This window comes from Aptenodytes patagonicus, chromosome 3 (assembly GCF_965638725.1).
Source record: "Aptenodytes patagonicus chromosome 3, bAptPat1.pri.cur, whole genome shotgun sequence".
NCBI lineage: Eukaryota > Metazoa > Chordata > Aves > Sphenisciformes > Spheniscidae > Aptenodytes > Aptenodytes patagonicus.
This window is the reverse complement of record NC_134951.1, coordinates 7,063,969-7,079,924: the sequence shown is the minus strand read 5'-3', so window position 1 is coordinate 7,079,924 and position 15,956 is coordinate 7,063,969. Positions and strand designations below refer to the sequence as shown.

At 41.5% G+C, this 15,956-nt stretch overlaps 1 protein-coding gene across 2 annotated transcripts in view; it reads left to right on the top strand.

Annotated features, from left to right (window-relative positions):
- The first annotated feature begins 114 nt into the window (after window positions 1-114).
- CLIC5 (chloride intracellular channel 5) overlaps window positions 115-15,956 on the top strand; it is a 95,671-nt gene continuing 79,829 nt past the window's right edge. The window contains exons 1-2 of one of the 2 annotated variants that reach the window (XM_076332660.1): window positions 115-165; window positions 487-711. Coding sequence is in view for 1 of the 2 variants with exons in the window: in XM_076332658.1 (XP_076188773.1) it covers window positions 10,949-11,437 (489 nt within the window). In the remaining variant the exon portion in view is untranslated. Of the gene's footprint in view, window positions 166-486; window positions 712-10,889; window positions 11,438-15,956 lie in introns of those variants that run through there. The other variant, XM_076332658.1, reaches the window with a different exon arrangement.

The window sequence follows — 15,956 nt, the reverse complement described above, 5'->3', positions numbered from 1 at the left end:
GCTCCGGTTGGTTCCAGCGGAGTGGGCGTCGCGCTGTGAGACGTGGGGAGGGGGTGCCGGGCGGGGGGTGCTGAGGTGAGGGGGGCTGAGGTGAGGGGGCTGAGGGGAGCTGTGGCGGGCTGGAGCAGAGCAGAGCTGTAGCGAGCCATGGGGGGCTGAGAGGAGGTGAGTTGAGGTGAGGGGGGTTGTGGGGAGCTGAGCGGAGTGGGGCTGAGGGGAGCTGTGGGAGGCGGCTGTCACAAGCAGGGAGACGTGGCGGGGTGGCAGGGGAGCACGGGTTTTTGCGTTAGCACGTTAGCCCCCGAGGTGGGACGGCGAGGCCTGTTGGTAAGGGGTCAGAGCTCGCTTGGTGTGCTGGGTCTGCTGGGGTGCCCCGTGGCTGCAGGAGGATGCTGTGGGGTGAGGCGAGGCGAGGCTGTGGCGGGGTGCGTTACTGGGAGTTGTCCTGTGTTTCTCCAGGACGCCTGTAACCTGCCTCCTTTGCAGGTGTCGCGGCAGCCCCAGGCTGTGGCCTTCGCAAGGCGGTGGTGGTTGTCAGCGTGACTACGAATCTCCTGTTCTCTGTGACTCCTGCTCCCTTCCGGCCACACAGCTCTGAAAGTTGACTGTTCGTTTTCTTTCCTGCATATGACCTTTTTGTGCTCTCTCGTGACAGCACTGGTTTGCCCTAAAACTTAGAATACATGCAGGAAATTGTGTGTGTTGTTGAATGTAAGTACTCGGAAGGCCAGTGCTGCTTTTAGGAAAGCAGCATGTGGTATGATGGGTTGAGGTCTGTTTTGGGTCCTGGTGTAGGTTTGCTTCATAAATTAAGGCAAATAGTTTACATTCCCTTGGTTTTCCTTTTTATTATGAGAAGGGATTAGTAATTCTGCAAAACCTGTTAAGTTACTGGTGCTGAATAACAATGAAATCAGCTCTGTGTAGAGAAAATAAGCGTCCTTTAGTAGCACAGAACAGAAATTGTCACTCCGTTTTAAATTTCATCATAAAAACTGAGAAAAAGATATGACTATATATTCATGATTGACTTAAGTAGAGGATCTGAATTTCATTCTGTGTATCCTGCTAGCATGTTTATTCTGAATGCTGCATAGATTTGAACTTGTTTCTTTCTAATGGCTTTCACATACGTATGAGTTTGGCAGGTTGTGCTACCTGTGCATGCCAACTGTGGAGTGGCTCTACAGATGTGCTACAGTAGGCTGAATAAAGTGACACGCCTCTGATTCACCTTGATTTATGGAATGTAGCAGGTGTGGCAAAGCACAGGATTGTGAAAGGGGAAAAAAAAAAATTCCGGGTGAGCTAGATAAGAGTTCTTGCAGCTATTCACATGTTATATGTCAAGTTCAAGTCAAGATCTTTTTGTGTTTTTGTATCCTTCAAAATATTTATTACACAGAGTGAATTAGAGGTCAAGGGAATACATAACAGGTGCAATTTTTTAGCCACTTTCATCAAATTACGATTCAGGTCTTGTTATAAACTTTATACAGAGATACAGACAAATTTTAAGCATCAGGGCTCTTTTGCTAACCTAGTTTGGCAACATACTTACTCAACTATTCAGTCCTAAAAGGTGTGAGTAATCTCTTGTTTACCCTTACCCATGTGCTTTGAAACCTATTCACGGTATTCACCTATTCATGAGCCCAGCCTAATATAATGTGTCCAGTTTGACACATCATAAAGGCAGCATACCGTACCAACTTTGGACTTTGAACTGAGCTACTCAACGTGTATCACGTGTTTAATACAGTTTTTGCTTCCATTTACAGTGTATGCCTACAAGAAATGGGTGAGTTACATGTATACTTACATTAAGAGAAGTAAAACTGGGAGCTACCAAGATGCTTGCCTTCCCTCACCTTAATCTCTCTCTGTATTGTATTCCACCCCACATTTGTCTGTATAGACTGCAGTTCTAAGCACTAGACCATACTAAAACCTGCCAGAAGCTGTACAGATTCACTGCTGTAGTAGAACTGAGCATTTGCAGCTCGAAAACCATTGCACGCATTTGTGTCAGTGGAATTTAGTGAATGACAGGAAGTAAGGGGTAGGCAACCTCAAAATATTCTCAGCGTTTGGCTAGGTTTAGTAAAACACTTAATTTCTAGATGGGGAACTATACCCTCCTGTTGGCAGTGTTGTGGCGGGGAAGCAACTCCTTATTTATTCAGATGAAAACTAGATGTTGCACATGAATAGTTCAGATACTTGTCTCAAGTACTTTCTTAAGAAAAAGCAGGGCATTTTCATTACTTAGAGTTAAAATAACTGACTATTGAAAGAGAAATATTTTTCTGTATTTTTCCAATTTTTTTCTCAATTTTATCTATGTGACAGAGATCTCTGATATTTTTGCTGAGTGGTTTTTTAGTCAGTCATTTACTGTGTTTTGATGCATCTTTATATAGTTGAGATGAAGCAAAACAGAAAACCATTTCATAAAACTGTAAAAGGACTAGGTGACTAACAGCTGTTAAAATGTATTAGACTTTAAGCTTTTAGTGCCCATTTAATCTGAAGAATAGGTTGTATATGGAGGCTATAAACAAAATGTGGCTCTTAACCGTGCTGTTTCTCAAACTGTCTCTGGAATGATACCCCTAAGGCTGCATGACAGGGTGATAGTGTGGTGTCTCTGCCTTCTCTATTTCGGTTACTAGAGCCTCCACTGTAAACAAACTTGAAGCCGGGTTGCTGGGCTTTCTAAGGGTGTTTAGTTTCAGAGGTAAACAAGGATGTTGAAACGATGCCAGATTTTACAGGCAAACAAAAATGGTTTCCTTGGAGCAGTTGGGCGAATAAAAAGTCAGTGTTTCTTAGGCTTTCAGGTATTCTAATGGAGTTTCCAACCATGGAGTTGGAGAGCAAACCAAACAAAGTTTTATAGAAGGAACCAGTAGACCACAAATAAAGGGCTTTGAAACATTCAAATCAGGAATAATTGTTTAGGCCCTGCAGCAGGTAAAGCAGGTTTTCAAATATCTGTTGACAGTGACTACTGCTGGTATTTTTAACAACTAAAAGCTGTTGAAAACATTAGAGTTGAGTGTCCTGTGCAAAATTATTTTGCATCATTTGTCTGGTTCCCAGTGGAGAAGTGTCTGTCTCTTGCAGAGTCAAATTTACTGATGTGTTGGCTTTAAATATGCCTTTTATGCAGTGTCAATAGCAAAGCAAAATCTGGGTGAAGGTAAATCACCGTTATTGCAGTGGAGTCCTGAATTCATGAGCCAGCCCCTCAGGACTGCAGAATCCAGGTCAGTGTTAGTTGAGCAACAAATGGATTTCTGGAGGCCTGCTTCAAGGATGAGCTGGCTCTTGTGTGAAATGGTGCAATGATCAAAGTCTCGTACCAAACAGTTGTCTTCTGAAATGGTTTTTCTGTGCGTTTTGTTTTCCTTACTATGCCTTAAATAGAAAACAGAAACTGCTATAGCTGCACGTCAACAGTTAATATGAGACTGAGCTGAAGCATGTGTTTCAGAAGATGAACTAACTCCATATGCACACATACAATGCAGATAAAATTGTCAGCATACCTGTGCGGCTTCTTGTCCTTCATGAGGTAGCAGTTTATAGCAGTGTGGTTCCGACAGTCCTCTCGGGTGTCCAAAGGTGACCAACCAAAGGCTGGCCATACTGAACAGTCTTGTTCCTCCTTCTCAACCAACACATTCCCATTTTGAAAAATTGTGGGGAGCTGCAGATGCTCGGACCTCTAAAGAGTGCTGTTTTTCACAGTCTGTGAAAACCTGTTATGTCTATTATGCAGAATAGGTCTGTGAAGACCTATTATGCAGGTCTGTGAGTGTTAATGGCTGTAGGAATAACTGGGTAGAGGAACGCAAGTCTCTCGTTCTTGTAGAGAGCACAGAGCCAAAATAGAAAAGTACCGTACACGGAGACTTCCTAAAAGATTTGAATGCGGGATAAAGGACTTTTCTTCATGTTGTTTAGTGCAAGATCGGCAGTGAATAAAGCATTACTGTTTATGAGCTGTGAAGAGATGAGGCGCTGCTAACCATGTAAGTAAAAGCTGAAGCTGGAAACGATGCAGGAAAGTTTGTTTGCAGTTGATTTCATCCAGGTATTTAGTGCAGTCAGGAGTGAAAACAAAGTGGTATGATTTTATTGCAACTCCCTTGTAATATGTCTGTAAACCATAAACAGTCTTTCTCCCAGAGCCCACGGTGTAGTTGTGATAATATACTTGAACTACACATTGCAAAGCTTTGGAAATGTTTGAGCTTTACAAAGCAAAAAAAGTTATTTTTGTAAAGCCAGCATCCTGAATGGGCAAGAACATTCATGATTTTTGCATTGAGTGCTCTTAAGTGCAAGTGAAGGGCTTGACCCTGTGGGACGCTAAGACCCCTCAGTTTCTACTGACATAAAAAACTTTGTTTACCATCATTCAGTTTCAGGTTCAGCTGTTTCCAAGAACCCTGAGTATTTTGTTTTAACTGCTCAATTTTCTTGCTTCTCTTACGGCTGGAAAAAAGATATGTTAGAACAAGCAACTGAAGGACTTCAATTTGTTTAGGTTATGAAGAGAGATTTACAGGCTCTTTGCTTAAAGTGTGAAGTATCTTCATGGAGAACAAATAAAACTAAAGGACTCTTCTAATTAAGCACTAAAATCAAAGCAATAACCAACTGGAAATTACCTCCTGAGAAATTCCGATAGAAACAGGTTGCTCTTTCTAAACAGGGCTATTAACTACTGAAGCTACTCGTGGCACTGATGGATGAGTTGAGGTTTCCAATACTGTGGAACGTCTAGAAGACATGCAAGGTATTGGCTTTAATAAAGGGGTACCCAGGTAAAAGTCTTGCTGTATTGGGAATCTGAATTAAATAGTGTAATGTGGCTTTTTGCCTTTAATTATTAATCTCTGAGAAGATGTGAGGTATGCTGTTTAGGGGTCTGACATTCTTGTTACTCTTCCTTCTTTCCACCCTTCTCTTCCGCTCTGGAGGGGAGGGATAACTGACTCTAGAAATGCAGGAATTTCTTTACAAGCTGGTCTGCTGCTTGACATTTTAAAATAAGTCAAAGCTGGAGGTGCTGATTTCTGTTAGGGTTACAGGGTGAAGAGAGAAAGTTTCAGTAGTAGCTTCGGTGGTCTGATTTTAACGTATTATTCTAAGTGTGTCAGGGCCCTTGCTATATTTGCTGTCCTTCAGATAAAATCAAGTTGGTCTAAGCAAACAACTTAAATACCAATAAATGTCTGTGTAGTGAACCAGGCAATTATCTAGGTTCCTAGCGTGAGTTTTGATGTCCATTTGTAGGCTTCTAAATGTAGGTGAATTCCAACCTTGCTGTCTAAAAAGACATATATTTTAGGGAGCTCAGATGACTTGAGTTTTGCAGTGATAAAGACCATCTCCAGAATATACTTAATCTCCTTCTGACATAATTCTTTCCACCTCTTTTTATCACATACTCTGGGATGCCCATTGCCATCCATTGGACGGTAGAAGGAATCAGTGATGAGCTTAATCTAGGTGCTGAACAATAGACAGCTAAACTTAGTATAAACAAAGTTTCTAAAAATGAGACCTAAGAGATCTTGCTGGTTCACTGTAACTTGTGTCTTACGTATACTAACCAGAGTTACGGTCACGTTAATTCTGGTATTTCTTGCTTTAAAAAGAATAAGGTTAGAAGAAAAATGAAAATTCAGTCATGAAGTAAAAAATAAACCTTGAAAATGAGGAGTTCTGTTGCTCACATTCTTTGTCCTTGTATGAATTTTGCTGCTTATGGTTTATGTGGTTATTTGTGTTTCTGGAAAGCAAATATCCAGTGTTATCGGATGGCTCACGTGGGTATGGATGGTACATGCAATAGTAAGCGACACAACTTGAATTGCAGAACTAACAGTGGAAAGTATTGCTATTACTAACTACCACATTAATTCAACACCTGCTAGATTTGGGAGCAGAGGAATTTAAGGAATGGATGAAATTGATGATCTCTCTTTTTTGTAATCTTCCATTCTTGTGGCTGTGGGGCTGGGACTGTTCCTCACAGGGCTTCATTTTCCAAAGGAGAATGAAGCACAAAGTGGTGCCGAGACCTTTTTCTGCTCTTCTGCCTTGTACAACATCTTTCGTCTCACTTCTCTGCAGGAGAGAAGTCCCACTTCACTGGATGCACGTGCACACAGCTGCTCTGCCCTGTTCCTTTGCTGGAACAGAGCATTTTTGGCTGGGGAATAGGGAGGGAGCAGCACAGGACACAGGGGAGCAGGCCAGGACACTAGTGTCCCAGGACACAATGTGGGCGCCTCAGTTTTGATCTCATTTGTTATCACAGCTTTTGAATTGTGGCACAAAAATTTTTTCTGTCTTCCCTGAAGATGAAATGTAAGGGTTGTAAACCAGCGGTGGGTTTGTGATTTGAAATGCACCTGATTTCCACCTGGATAAATTCTTGTGTGGTCAGGTTTACTCTGGGGCTTTATCACTCTGACAAGAGTGAAGTCTGGATCTTGGAGCTGAATGGTACTTTTCTTTGCTCTTGAAGGTGGGCAGAGGAAAGGAGAAGTTAGGTAACACACATTTCTGACTAATGAAATCCACATCAACTGTATTTATTTATTTTTTAAATAATACTCATACGTTATGCTCTTATTCCTTATTTTACCTGTGATATTTTATACTCTCCAGCAGGTGCTGCTGTATCCTGCTAATGTCTTCTTTGTGGAGGAGAAAAAAAGATCAGTCATTTGATTTAATACTGTGCAATTGGACTTTGCTCTTTGTTTTGCATCATGAATGTGTCTGTGTTCTCTTTTCTTACTCAAGTTATTTGCCAGCAGAGTGACTAAGGAGAGAATTTTTACGATCCCAGCATATTTAATCCTGCAAGCGCTCTTTGTAAGAAGGGGTTGAAGATCAGTGGGAGTTGCTTATCAAGGCCACGCTCAGAGCAAGTTGAACAGACGCAGATAGAAATAAATTTGTATTTCTAGAAAATGTGAAGAAATGCAAGTGTGTTCTTAAAAGCAAAAACACATTAATTAAAAAAGTTAAAGTTACAAAAGTTTCTAGTTGGCTCATTGGTTTTCCCAGGTTTCTTGAGCTTTAGTAATTTAAGCTCATGATTTTAAATCAGTCTTATCATTAGCCTAATAGCTGGTCTTGAATGCTAGAAGTTTGCAATACAGGTTACACAGCACATGTTTCAGAATCTCTTATTTAAGATTTCCATGTGAAGAATTGCAGCTGAGTTATATACAGAAAATGTAAAGAGGAGATGTGCTTCGTTCTGTTTGCTGATGGACCACTTGTGCCAGGCAGGAATTTGTGGGTAGTAATAGCTGAAATTAGGCCTTGGTATGGGTTACATACCTTGAAGTCCTTGAGTTGCATCAGGCCAGAAATGCACTCACAAGCTAAGAGTGCTCATTGATCTCTGATACTTACCTGCGTCTTTGTACTGTATTGCTGGTTCCACATAGGGAATTCAAATTCTGCTGTAGTGTTTTTCCTCACTGTTACAGTGATTAAACTTGGTTGTGACTATGATTTTGGCACTTTCGGGATTATCTAGGAGCCTTAAAAGGTGAATCCAAGTTTAATAAGCTGAAGTATTGGTTTGCTTTTGATATTTAACTTTATTAGTAGTAGAAAATGTTCAATATAAGAATAATGACAGTAAACTACAATCATAAATCTCAGGCAGGCAGCACCTGCTACTCTGCCATGTGAAACGGAATGTGTTCCCCTGATTGTTTTGTTTGGAGATTGCTGGAATTACAATCTTTCTCTCTAACCTCTCTTCTATGTTTCTTTTAGAAATCCAACCTGGCTGTGGCAGTTACCTCTCAGGAAGTTATAAGGATGGGTCAGGAGGGAAACACCTTTATTTTTCCTTTTGGCTCAAACCCAAAAGGTTAAATATAATTAGATCTAAGAATTCTTATAAATAATCTATATAATCCAGATACAGTAAACATAGATAAGTCTTTAGTCAATAAGGTCTGAAGTTCTCGTAACTTTGATAAATTCAGATTTGGATCTTTAATGAGTTTCAGCTCCATTGATTTCAGGTGCTCTGGAATGTGTATCTGTCTTTAAGAGGGCAGTTCATTTTACGCTAAAGCTGGAAGTATTCATCTGCTTTAGATCCTGTGGAGTTGTGTCTCTCCATTCTATAGAGAAAAGGAACTGTATAGACAAGGTGACTAATTAGATTGCTAAAGTCAAGGGGCATTAACCCAACCTTGGAAACTTGGGGCTATGTCTTATGACATGGAGATATATAACCTAAATGTGATTATAAGTAATTGATAAAAGACAATAAACAATGTTTCTATAAATACATTAGCAACAAAAGGGAGGGCTAAGGACAAACTCCATCTGTTATTGGGTGCAGGGGGAAAAACAGTGACAAAGGATGAGGAAAAGGCTGAGGTACTTAATGCCTTCTTTGCCTCTGTCTTTAAGACCAGTTGTTCTCCGAGTACCCAGCCCCCTGAGCTGGAAGACAGGGATGGGGAGCAGAATGAAGCCCCCATAATCCAAGGGGAAATGGTTAGCGACCTGCTACACCACTTAGACACACACAAGTCTATGGGACCGGGTGGGATCCAGCCAAGGGTACTGAGGGGAGTGCTCATCAAGCCACTTTCAATCCTTTACCAGCAGTCCTGGCTAACCGGGGAGGTCCCAGTTGACTGGAAGTTACCAAATGTGATGCCCATCTACAAGAAGGGCTGGAAGGAGGATCCAGGGAACTACAGGCCTGTCAGCCTGACCTCGGTGCCATGGAAGGTTATGGAGCAGATCATCTTGAGTGCCATCGTGCGGCACATTCAGGACAACCAGGTGATCGGGCCCAGTCAGCATGGGTTTATGAAAGGCAGGTCCTGCTTGACTAACCTGATCTCCTTCTATGACAAGGTGACCCACTTAGTGGATGAGGGAAAGGCTGTCGATGTTGTCTACCTAGACTTTAGTAAAGCCTTTGACAGTGTGTCCCACAGCATTCTGCTGGAGAAACTGGCTGCTCGTGGCTTGGACGGGCGTACTCTTTGCTGGGTAAAAAACTGGCTGGACGGCCAGGCCCAAAGACTTGTGGTGAATGGAGTTAAATCCAGCTGGCGGCCGGTCACGAGCGGTGTTCCCCAGGGCTCAGTATTGGGGCCAGTTCTGTTTAATATCTTTATCACTGATCTGGATGAGGGGGTCGAGTGCACCCTCAGTAAGTTTGCAGACGACACCAAGTTGGGCGGGAGTGTTGATCTGCTTGAGGGTAGGAAGGCTCTGCAGAGGGACCTGGACAGGCTGGATCGATGGGCCCAGGCCAATTGTATGAGGTTCAACAAGGCCAAGTGTCAGGTCCTGCACTTGGGCCACAACAACCCCATGCAGCGCTACAGGCTTGGGGAAGAGTGGCTGGAAAACTGCCTGGCGGAAAAGGACCTGGGGGTCCAGGTCAGGACAGCCGGCTGAACATGAGCCGGCAGTGTGCCCAGGCGGCCAAGAAGGCCAATGGCATCCTGGCCTGTATCAGAAATAGTGTGGCCAGCAGGAGTAGGGAAGTGATCGTGCCCCTGTACTCGGCCCTGGTGAGGCCGCCCCTCGAATACTGTGTTCAGTTTTGGGCCCCTCACTCCAAGAAGGACGTTGAGGTGCTGGAGCATGTCCAGAGAAGGGCAACGAAGCTGGTGAGGGGTCTGGAGAACAAGTCTTGTGAGGAGCGGCTGAGGGAACTGGGGTTGTTTAGCCTGGAGAAAAGGAGGCTGAGGGGAGACCTCATCGCTCTCTACAACTACCTGAAAGGAGGTTGTAGCGAGGTGGGTGTCAGTCTTTTCTCCCAAGTAACAAATGATAGGACGAGAGGAAATGGCCTCAAGTTGCGCCAGGGGAGGTTTATGTTGGATATTAGGAAAAATTTCTTCCCCGAAAGGGTTGTCAAGCATTGGACCAGGCTGCCCAGGGAAGTGGTTGAATCCCCATCCCTGGAAGTATTTAAAAGATGTGTAGGTGTGGCACTTAGGGACATGGTTTAGTTGGTGGACTTGGCAGTGCTAGACTTGATCTTAAAGGTCTTTTCCAACCTAAAGGATTCTATGATTCTATGATATATTAAGTATACATAATAATAGTTAATGCTTATTCAGTGCTTTCTTTTCCTAGATTCCAAGGCAGCTCACAAGACTTCTTACAGTTCTGGCCCTAGTTTATAGACGAGAGGATGAAGTTGCTGGATGTGAAGTGACTGGTTCAAGGTCCTAAAGTGAACCAGTGGTAAAACTGGAAAGAGTTCAAGTCTGATGCCTTTTTCTCATGGATATATCACTATATAATTTTTTTTTATTTGTAGTTTTTTTATAAATTATCATCATTTGTTGATGGTGGTGTAAGTAACCAGTGAAATGTTGCAGATTGCTTGTATTGTTGAGGCAGTTTTGCCTTGCTTTTCCTTGAAGCTAGGCTTTTGTGTGTTGAAAATATCAGTAAATGGGTAAAGTCTGCATTTCTACCTCTTTACACAAAATGTACATAAGATTTCCAGTAAAACTTTCTGGCTTCCTGTGAAAGAATACCTATCTTTCTAGTACTTTAGAAGCTTTCTAGTACTGATAGGTCCTTAAGCTGTTTTTCACTATACTTGGCCAGGCTATATGTGGAAGAACAGAAAGTGATTACAGCTCCCAAGATATAGTTACCAGCAGTCAGATCGACAAAGGGGTTAAAAGTGAGACAGCCCTATCTTTTACTTCAGTGGAAGTGTAGTTGTTGATTTAAAGCTCTCAGTAAATGATTGTTGGAGATCTGCCGTGTGTAGCAGAGCATTCAGAAAGCATACCACAGACTCTGCTTCCTCCTAAAGAGCATTTGTCTGTCAACATCTCACTTTAATTCTAGTCTTTTAAGGTACCAGAAGGCAGGCAAAACTCACCAGCCAGCAGTCATGGCAGATCAGGTCTTTACCAATGTTTATCAAAATGTTAACAACACCAATATCTATGGGATTCCAGACTCTGAGGAGGACAAAGGGGATAATCTTTATGATCATGTCCATGAAGATCCAGCATCTCCTTCAATCACTACTATCCCAGAGAACATGGATAGTAGTCAAGAGGGCTCAGAAGGTAGCTGTAGTAATTCTGTGGCCTCTCAGCATGGGGCTGATGGGGAGGATGGTTCTTCTTCATCTCACCATGGTGCTGAAGAAGACCACCCATACCAGGAGATGGATCTGATGAGCCCAACTTTGGAAGATAAACACGTAGAGGGCATGATGTTTGAGAGCAACATGCATTTTCTTCCGGATTTCCAGTTGCGTCGGAGCCAGAGCACTTCTTCCAACTCTTCAACTTCCCTCAAGTTCCCCCTTAACAATAACTTTGGAGAAATTGACAACTTTCAGGAAGATCATGAGATTTTCATGTTTGTAAAGGTAAGAGCTTATTCTTCTAAGAATACAGTAGTTTTAAACCCCAAATCAATCTATGTGTCCTCCAAATCAGGAAAATACAGCTACCTGCTGCTTTATTCCCAGCTCTGCTGCCTGTGTGCTGCAGGGGGGCAAGCCGTTCACTTACATCTTAAGGCATAGAAAGAGATGATTTGTGTTGTGTGGAGATGCCTGGAATTCCTTCATTTCAAGTGGAAGCATGAGTATGGTGAAAGTATTCTGGTTGTTGCTGCAATTCATTTATTCTGTGGTATCTCCCTGCTGTTACAGCTGGACTATTACTACTTGAACTGGTTTAGTTAAGCTAGTTCAGCTATCCCTGTGTTTCACTATCTATCTAGTAGCTAATAGCTCAAAACTGATAGTTATTAATGCTACAGAGAAAACTATATAGTTTAAATAATGGCAATAAAATTTCCACAAATACTCTTCCCTGAAAGAGATCTTTCTTTTATTTCTTTCAATATTTAGATAATGTATTTCTGTGAGAATTTTAACATGTATTTTTCATTAATTTCAAGTTAGGTTTAAATTACTGAAGGGACTTTCACACTTTCTCTAACCTTGTAAAGTATTACTTAAATTTCTAAACCATAAACACCTGAGTTCTTAAATAAGCACTATATTTCCCTTCATAAAACTCTTGTATTCAACCTTTCTCTGTATTTATTAGGCCGTAACACAGACAGTTCCTCCTTTTTAACTACATAAGAGAGAAATTTTCAAGTTCTTGTTTTCCTTGAATAGGACCATACACTGTGAGCGTAAATCTCTATTATTTCATCAGAAGTGTTGTAAAGTTTGTCACTTTTCAACATAAATAAGATTGTCAGAATCTGTTCCTCAGTTCCGCAGGTGCTTTGAAAACAGGATAAGAGATTTTGTTACCACACATAGTGAGAAACGTTTTCAGCAATGTCTGTATTTCATTAATTTAGTTTATTTAAGCAAGAGCACGCTATAACCTTTGCATTGGTGTGAGATGCTGATTATCTTGTATGAGCTAGGGGAGATCAAATGGCTTGGTGGACTCTCCTAATACTTCATTTGGTTTCTGTTATAAATGTTGGATTTCTTGGAAAACTGAATTAGTGAAAAAGTTATCCTACATTTACTTGTGGGATAAAGGAGATCGCTTCCCTAAAGTGTCAACAGAATTTTGAGATTCTTTCGAATACATTAAGAAAGTTAGGGTTTAAATATTCTTCCTTTGTGTCATGTCTTCCTGTAGACGAAAACTTGATGTTATTCCCGCTTCATGTCTCTCTTCTCTATGTGACAATCCTTTGTGATTGCTTTTCTAATTTTTGCATAAAGATAGATAATTTAAATTGTTGAGAAATTAAAAAAACAAACAAACCAGAAATGGCTATCAGGTTACTTAGTCTTATTCTGCATAAGACAAACCATAAACCATCAGCCATTTATCTTGAATTTCAGTATAACTGCAGCTACTCTTCTAAAAAGGTGTGTATCCTTCAGGAGAGGGAGTTATCTACTAGTTGCTGCGTCGTGAATCGTTCTGGGTCCATGCGTACTGCCACAAAGGGGTTTTGCTACTGATTTCTGTAGAAGTGGGCTACAAGAGCCATGTGTGAGGGCACTTGGCCTTTTCTTTATCTTCATAGTACTTACACTGTATGAGTCTTTGAAGCGGCAGCTGCCCTATTTCTGTGACTGGATCATGGTCGTTGCTAAAAATACATTAATTATATAGGCAAAGTGATATCTATGGTGCTGTTTCTAGTTCGTATCTCTGCTTGTAGTCCTGCATACATGTACCAAAAGTTGCAGCAATTGAGTATATTTTGTCTGTTAGTAACTTCATGGTGTTAGCAACGTGAATGTTGTATTTTGACTTCAAAATAATCTCTCTTTATTCCTTATTCTTTCACCTTGGTCTTGTTTCAAGATAGTGGTGTCCTCTCTTTCTATACATCAAAGAAGAAAATGCGTGCGGGTGCTCCCATTCAAGCAGGGATGATAGGGTTAACTTGAATTTCTGAAAAGTGAGAAGAGGGGCATTTTGAAAAGAACTATCATGGAGAAGGACTGAGGAAGTCCTTTTCCTTGATTTTGTTGTGCAGCATAGCTGAGTATCCCATCAAGGGGGCTTATCAGCTAGTCTAGAGAAGCACAAACTTTGGACTCGATTCTCTTGCCTAAACATAAGTGCCTGGGACCATTTGAGATGTCCTTGAGCCCCAAGACATCCCTACCTGGCTGGAAGATGAGACGTGCGGCTTTCATGTGATCCATACTGTGATCCTCCTCCAGCAGGAGCTGGAGGCCCAATGGACAGGGCACTGGATGTTTCTGCGTGGGTGGCTGAACTGAACTCCATTTTATTCCTTGAGAAACTGATGACATTTCATTTTTGGATTTTTGCTTTTCTTTCTTTCTGGTGTTGAGGTAATAAAGCACTAACTCCATGGAGTGCAGAGCCAGCTTCTCTCTCTTTAATTATCTAGATAGCAAAAGTCAGCCTATAAAATGGAAGGTCATAGAGTAATACCTAGCAAGAATTGTGAAATACCTGAGGGCTATCACTTCTTGCACGTAGGAACCAAATCTCTCAGTTGTGTCAATGGCCATTATTCATAGATGGCTCCTTTCTGGTATGGTCTCTAGTCCACCTGAGGCCAGTGTTGCTCCAAAATTGGGTTTATCTTCTGGATTTGCTCTTTTCTGCAAACATTAACAGTGACAGCAGGACCTTTTGCTGTGGGACAATAGTGGTAATGACAATTCTGCCACTATTTACTCCCTGCTTTGTTTGTAGCACTAACAAATCTCTGAGTGGCTGGAAACACGAGTGTCAGGCAGAGGTTGCTGCTGACTGAAAACCAGAGAAAGTGGGAAGATTAAATGGTACCTAACTTACAGTCTAGCTGGCTTAGTTGCAGTGCACTGCCTAGAATAGAAATTTAACTTCATCAGAATATTGGAAGTGCTGTTGCATTAGGACCATAGTTTCAGTCAGACTGGATAATCTTTTCTGTAGTCTGTTCTGTGGTATTAGACACCAAGAAATCGCATTCACTCATTTTCCACTGAATCTTAGCACTTGGTAACTACGTCCTCGTCAGTGGACTATTTCAGGATGTGCCATAAGGTAAAAAATTTTGGCTTGTATCAAGGAATTCCCTGTACCTTTAATAGCAGAATATAGCACGTACCAACATGGTGATGTTTGTGTGAATCCAGCATGTCCAGGCTTGTCATGGTCACCTTAATGCCCTTTCAATAACATTGTAGTTTCTTCAAACAAAAGCCTTTGACATTTGAAGAGAAATATGGCTGACATACAGGCTACGTTACTGGGTGCATAGGTCAGCTTGACCTAATTGTAGCTGCTGCTCAGAGGTCCAACCTTTTCACTTGTATGCTGTATTTCCCTGTTTAGCAGCGTGTTTGTCCTGAAGGTTGAGCTTCTTTGAAAATTTTAACTTTTTGTTTTCCTGAAGCTTGAGTTGTTATTTAAGGAATAGTCCCTCTATTTTCTTTTCAGAAGAAAATTATTGCCCTTCTGGTTTATTGACGACCTGAGACTGGCTACAGGTTATACCCTCTCTGTACACATTTGTGCTATAGGAGAACAGTTCCCAATAGAAGGAAGATAATTCTTTACCCTGAGCAATAAACACCTTGTGTTATGCAAACAATACAAATTTAATACAGTGGTTTAGCATCGTGAACATGTTTCCAAGTTCCCACTCCCTTGTTTCCAAGTCAGGAAGGTCTGAGGGCTATAACTTGATGGCACAACCCTGTGCTAGCTCCCTACTGACTCACGAAGTTGAGCTGAACTCTTATGAATGACAGACCATGTTCTTAACAGGGACAGTCAGATTAATTGCTTGTATCATTGCAAAAGTCATGCTCCTTCCCACTGAGTTGGCTTTTCTGTGGTTTATGGAGCATGTTGGTATCTGTTGAGAAAGTTTTGTTTAAGAATATGTATTAATGGTTTAGAACATGAAGTTACAGGACATAGCTAATTTTTAGCATGTATTATTTGAAAAGAGCAGAACCAAATCGTAATGTAACCACGCGGATGCCCAGTCTTAAGTTAGTGGTTATGCTGGTGCTTTGCTGAGCAGAACTAAGCATTTTGTAGAAGCAGATGAAAAGTAAAAGAGTACCCAGCATAGATGAACATTTGTAGCTTTCAGTAGGAAGTCCTGCAGGGGATTTTGAATAAAGGGGTGGATATTGACATTAATAAGAACATCAGTTTTTCAAATTTGCAACCACTTATTTCTTACTACACTCATAGTCTACAGAGTAAAACAACTGTACTTGCAATTTTGGGGTGGTAGATATTTGCAAGCGTAATTGGGTGTCCAAATACCTTTTAGCAATGCAAGCCGGGTAGTCTTTTAATTGACTCCAATACAGCACGTAAGGCTGGTGTTAAACCATATCTTCTCCACCGAGGTTTGCAGGTGGTAAAAGGAGTTCTGGCTGAAGCCAGGTGGCAGGTGTAACTCTCTATATG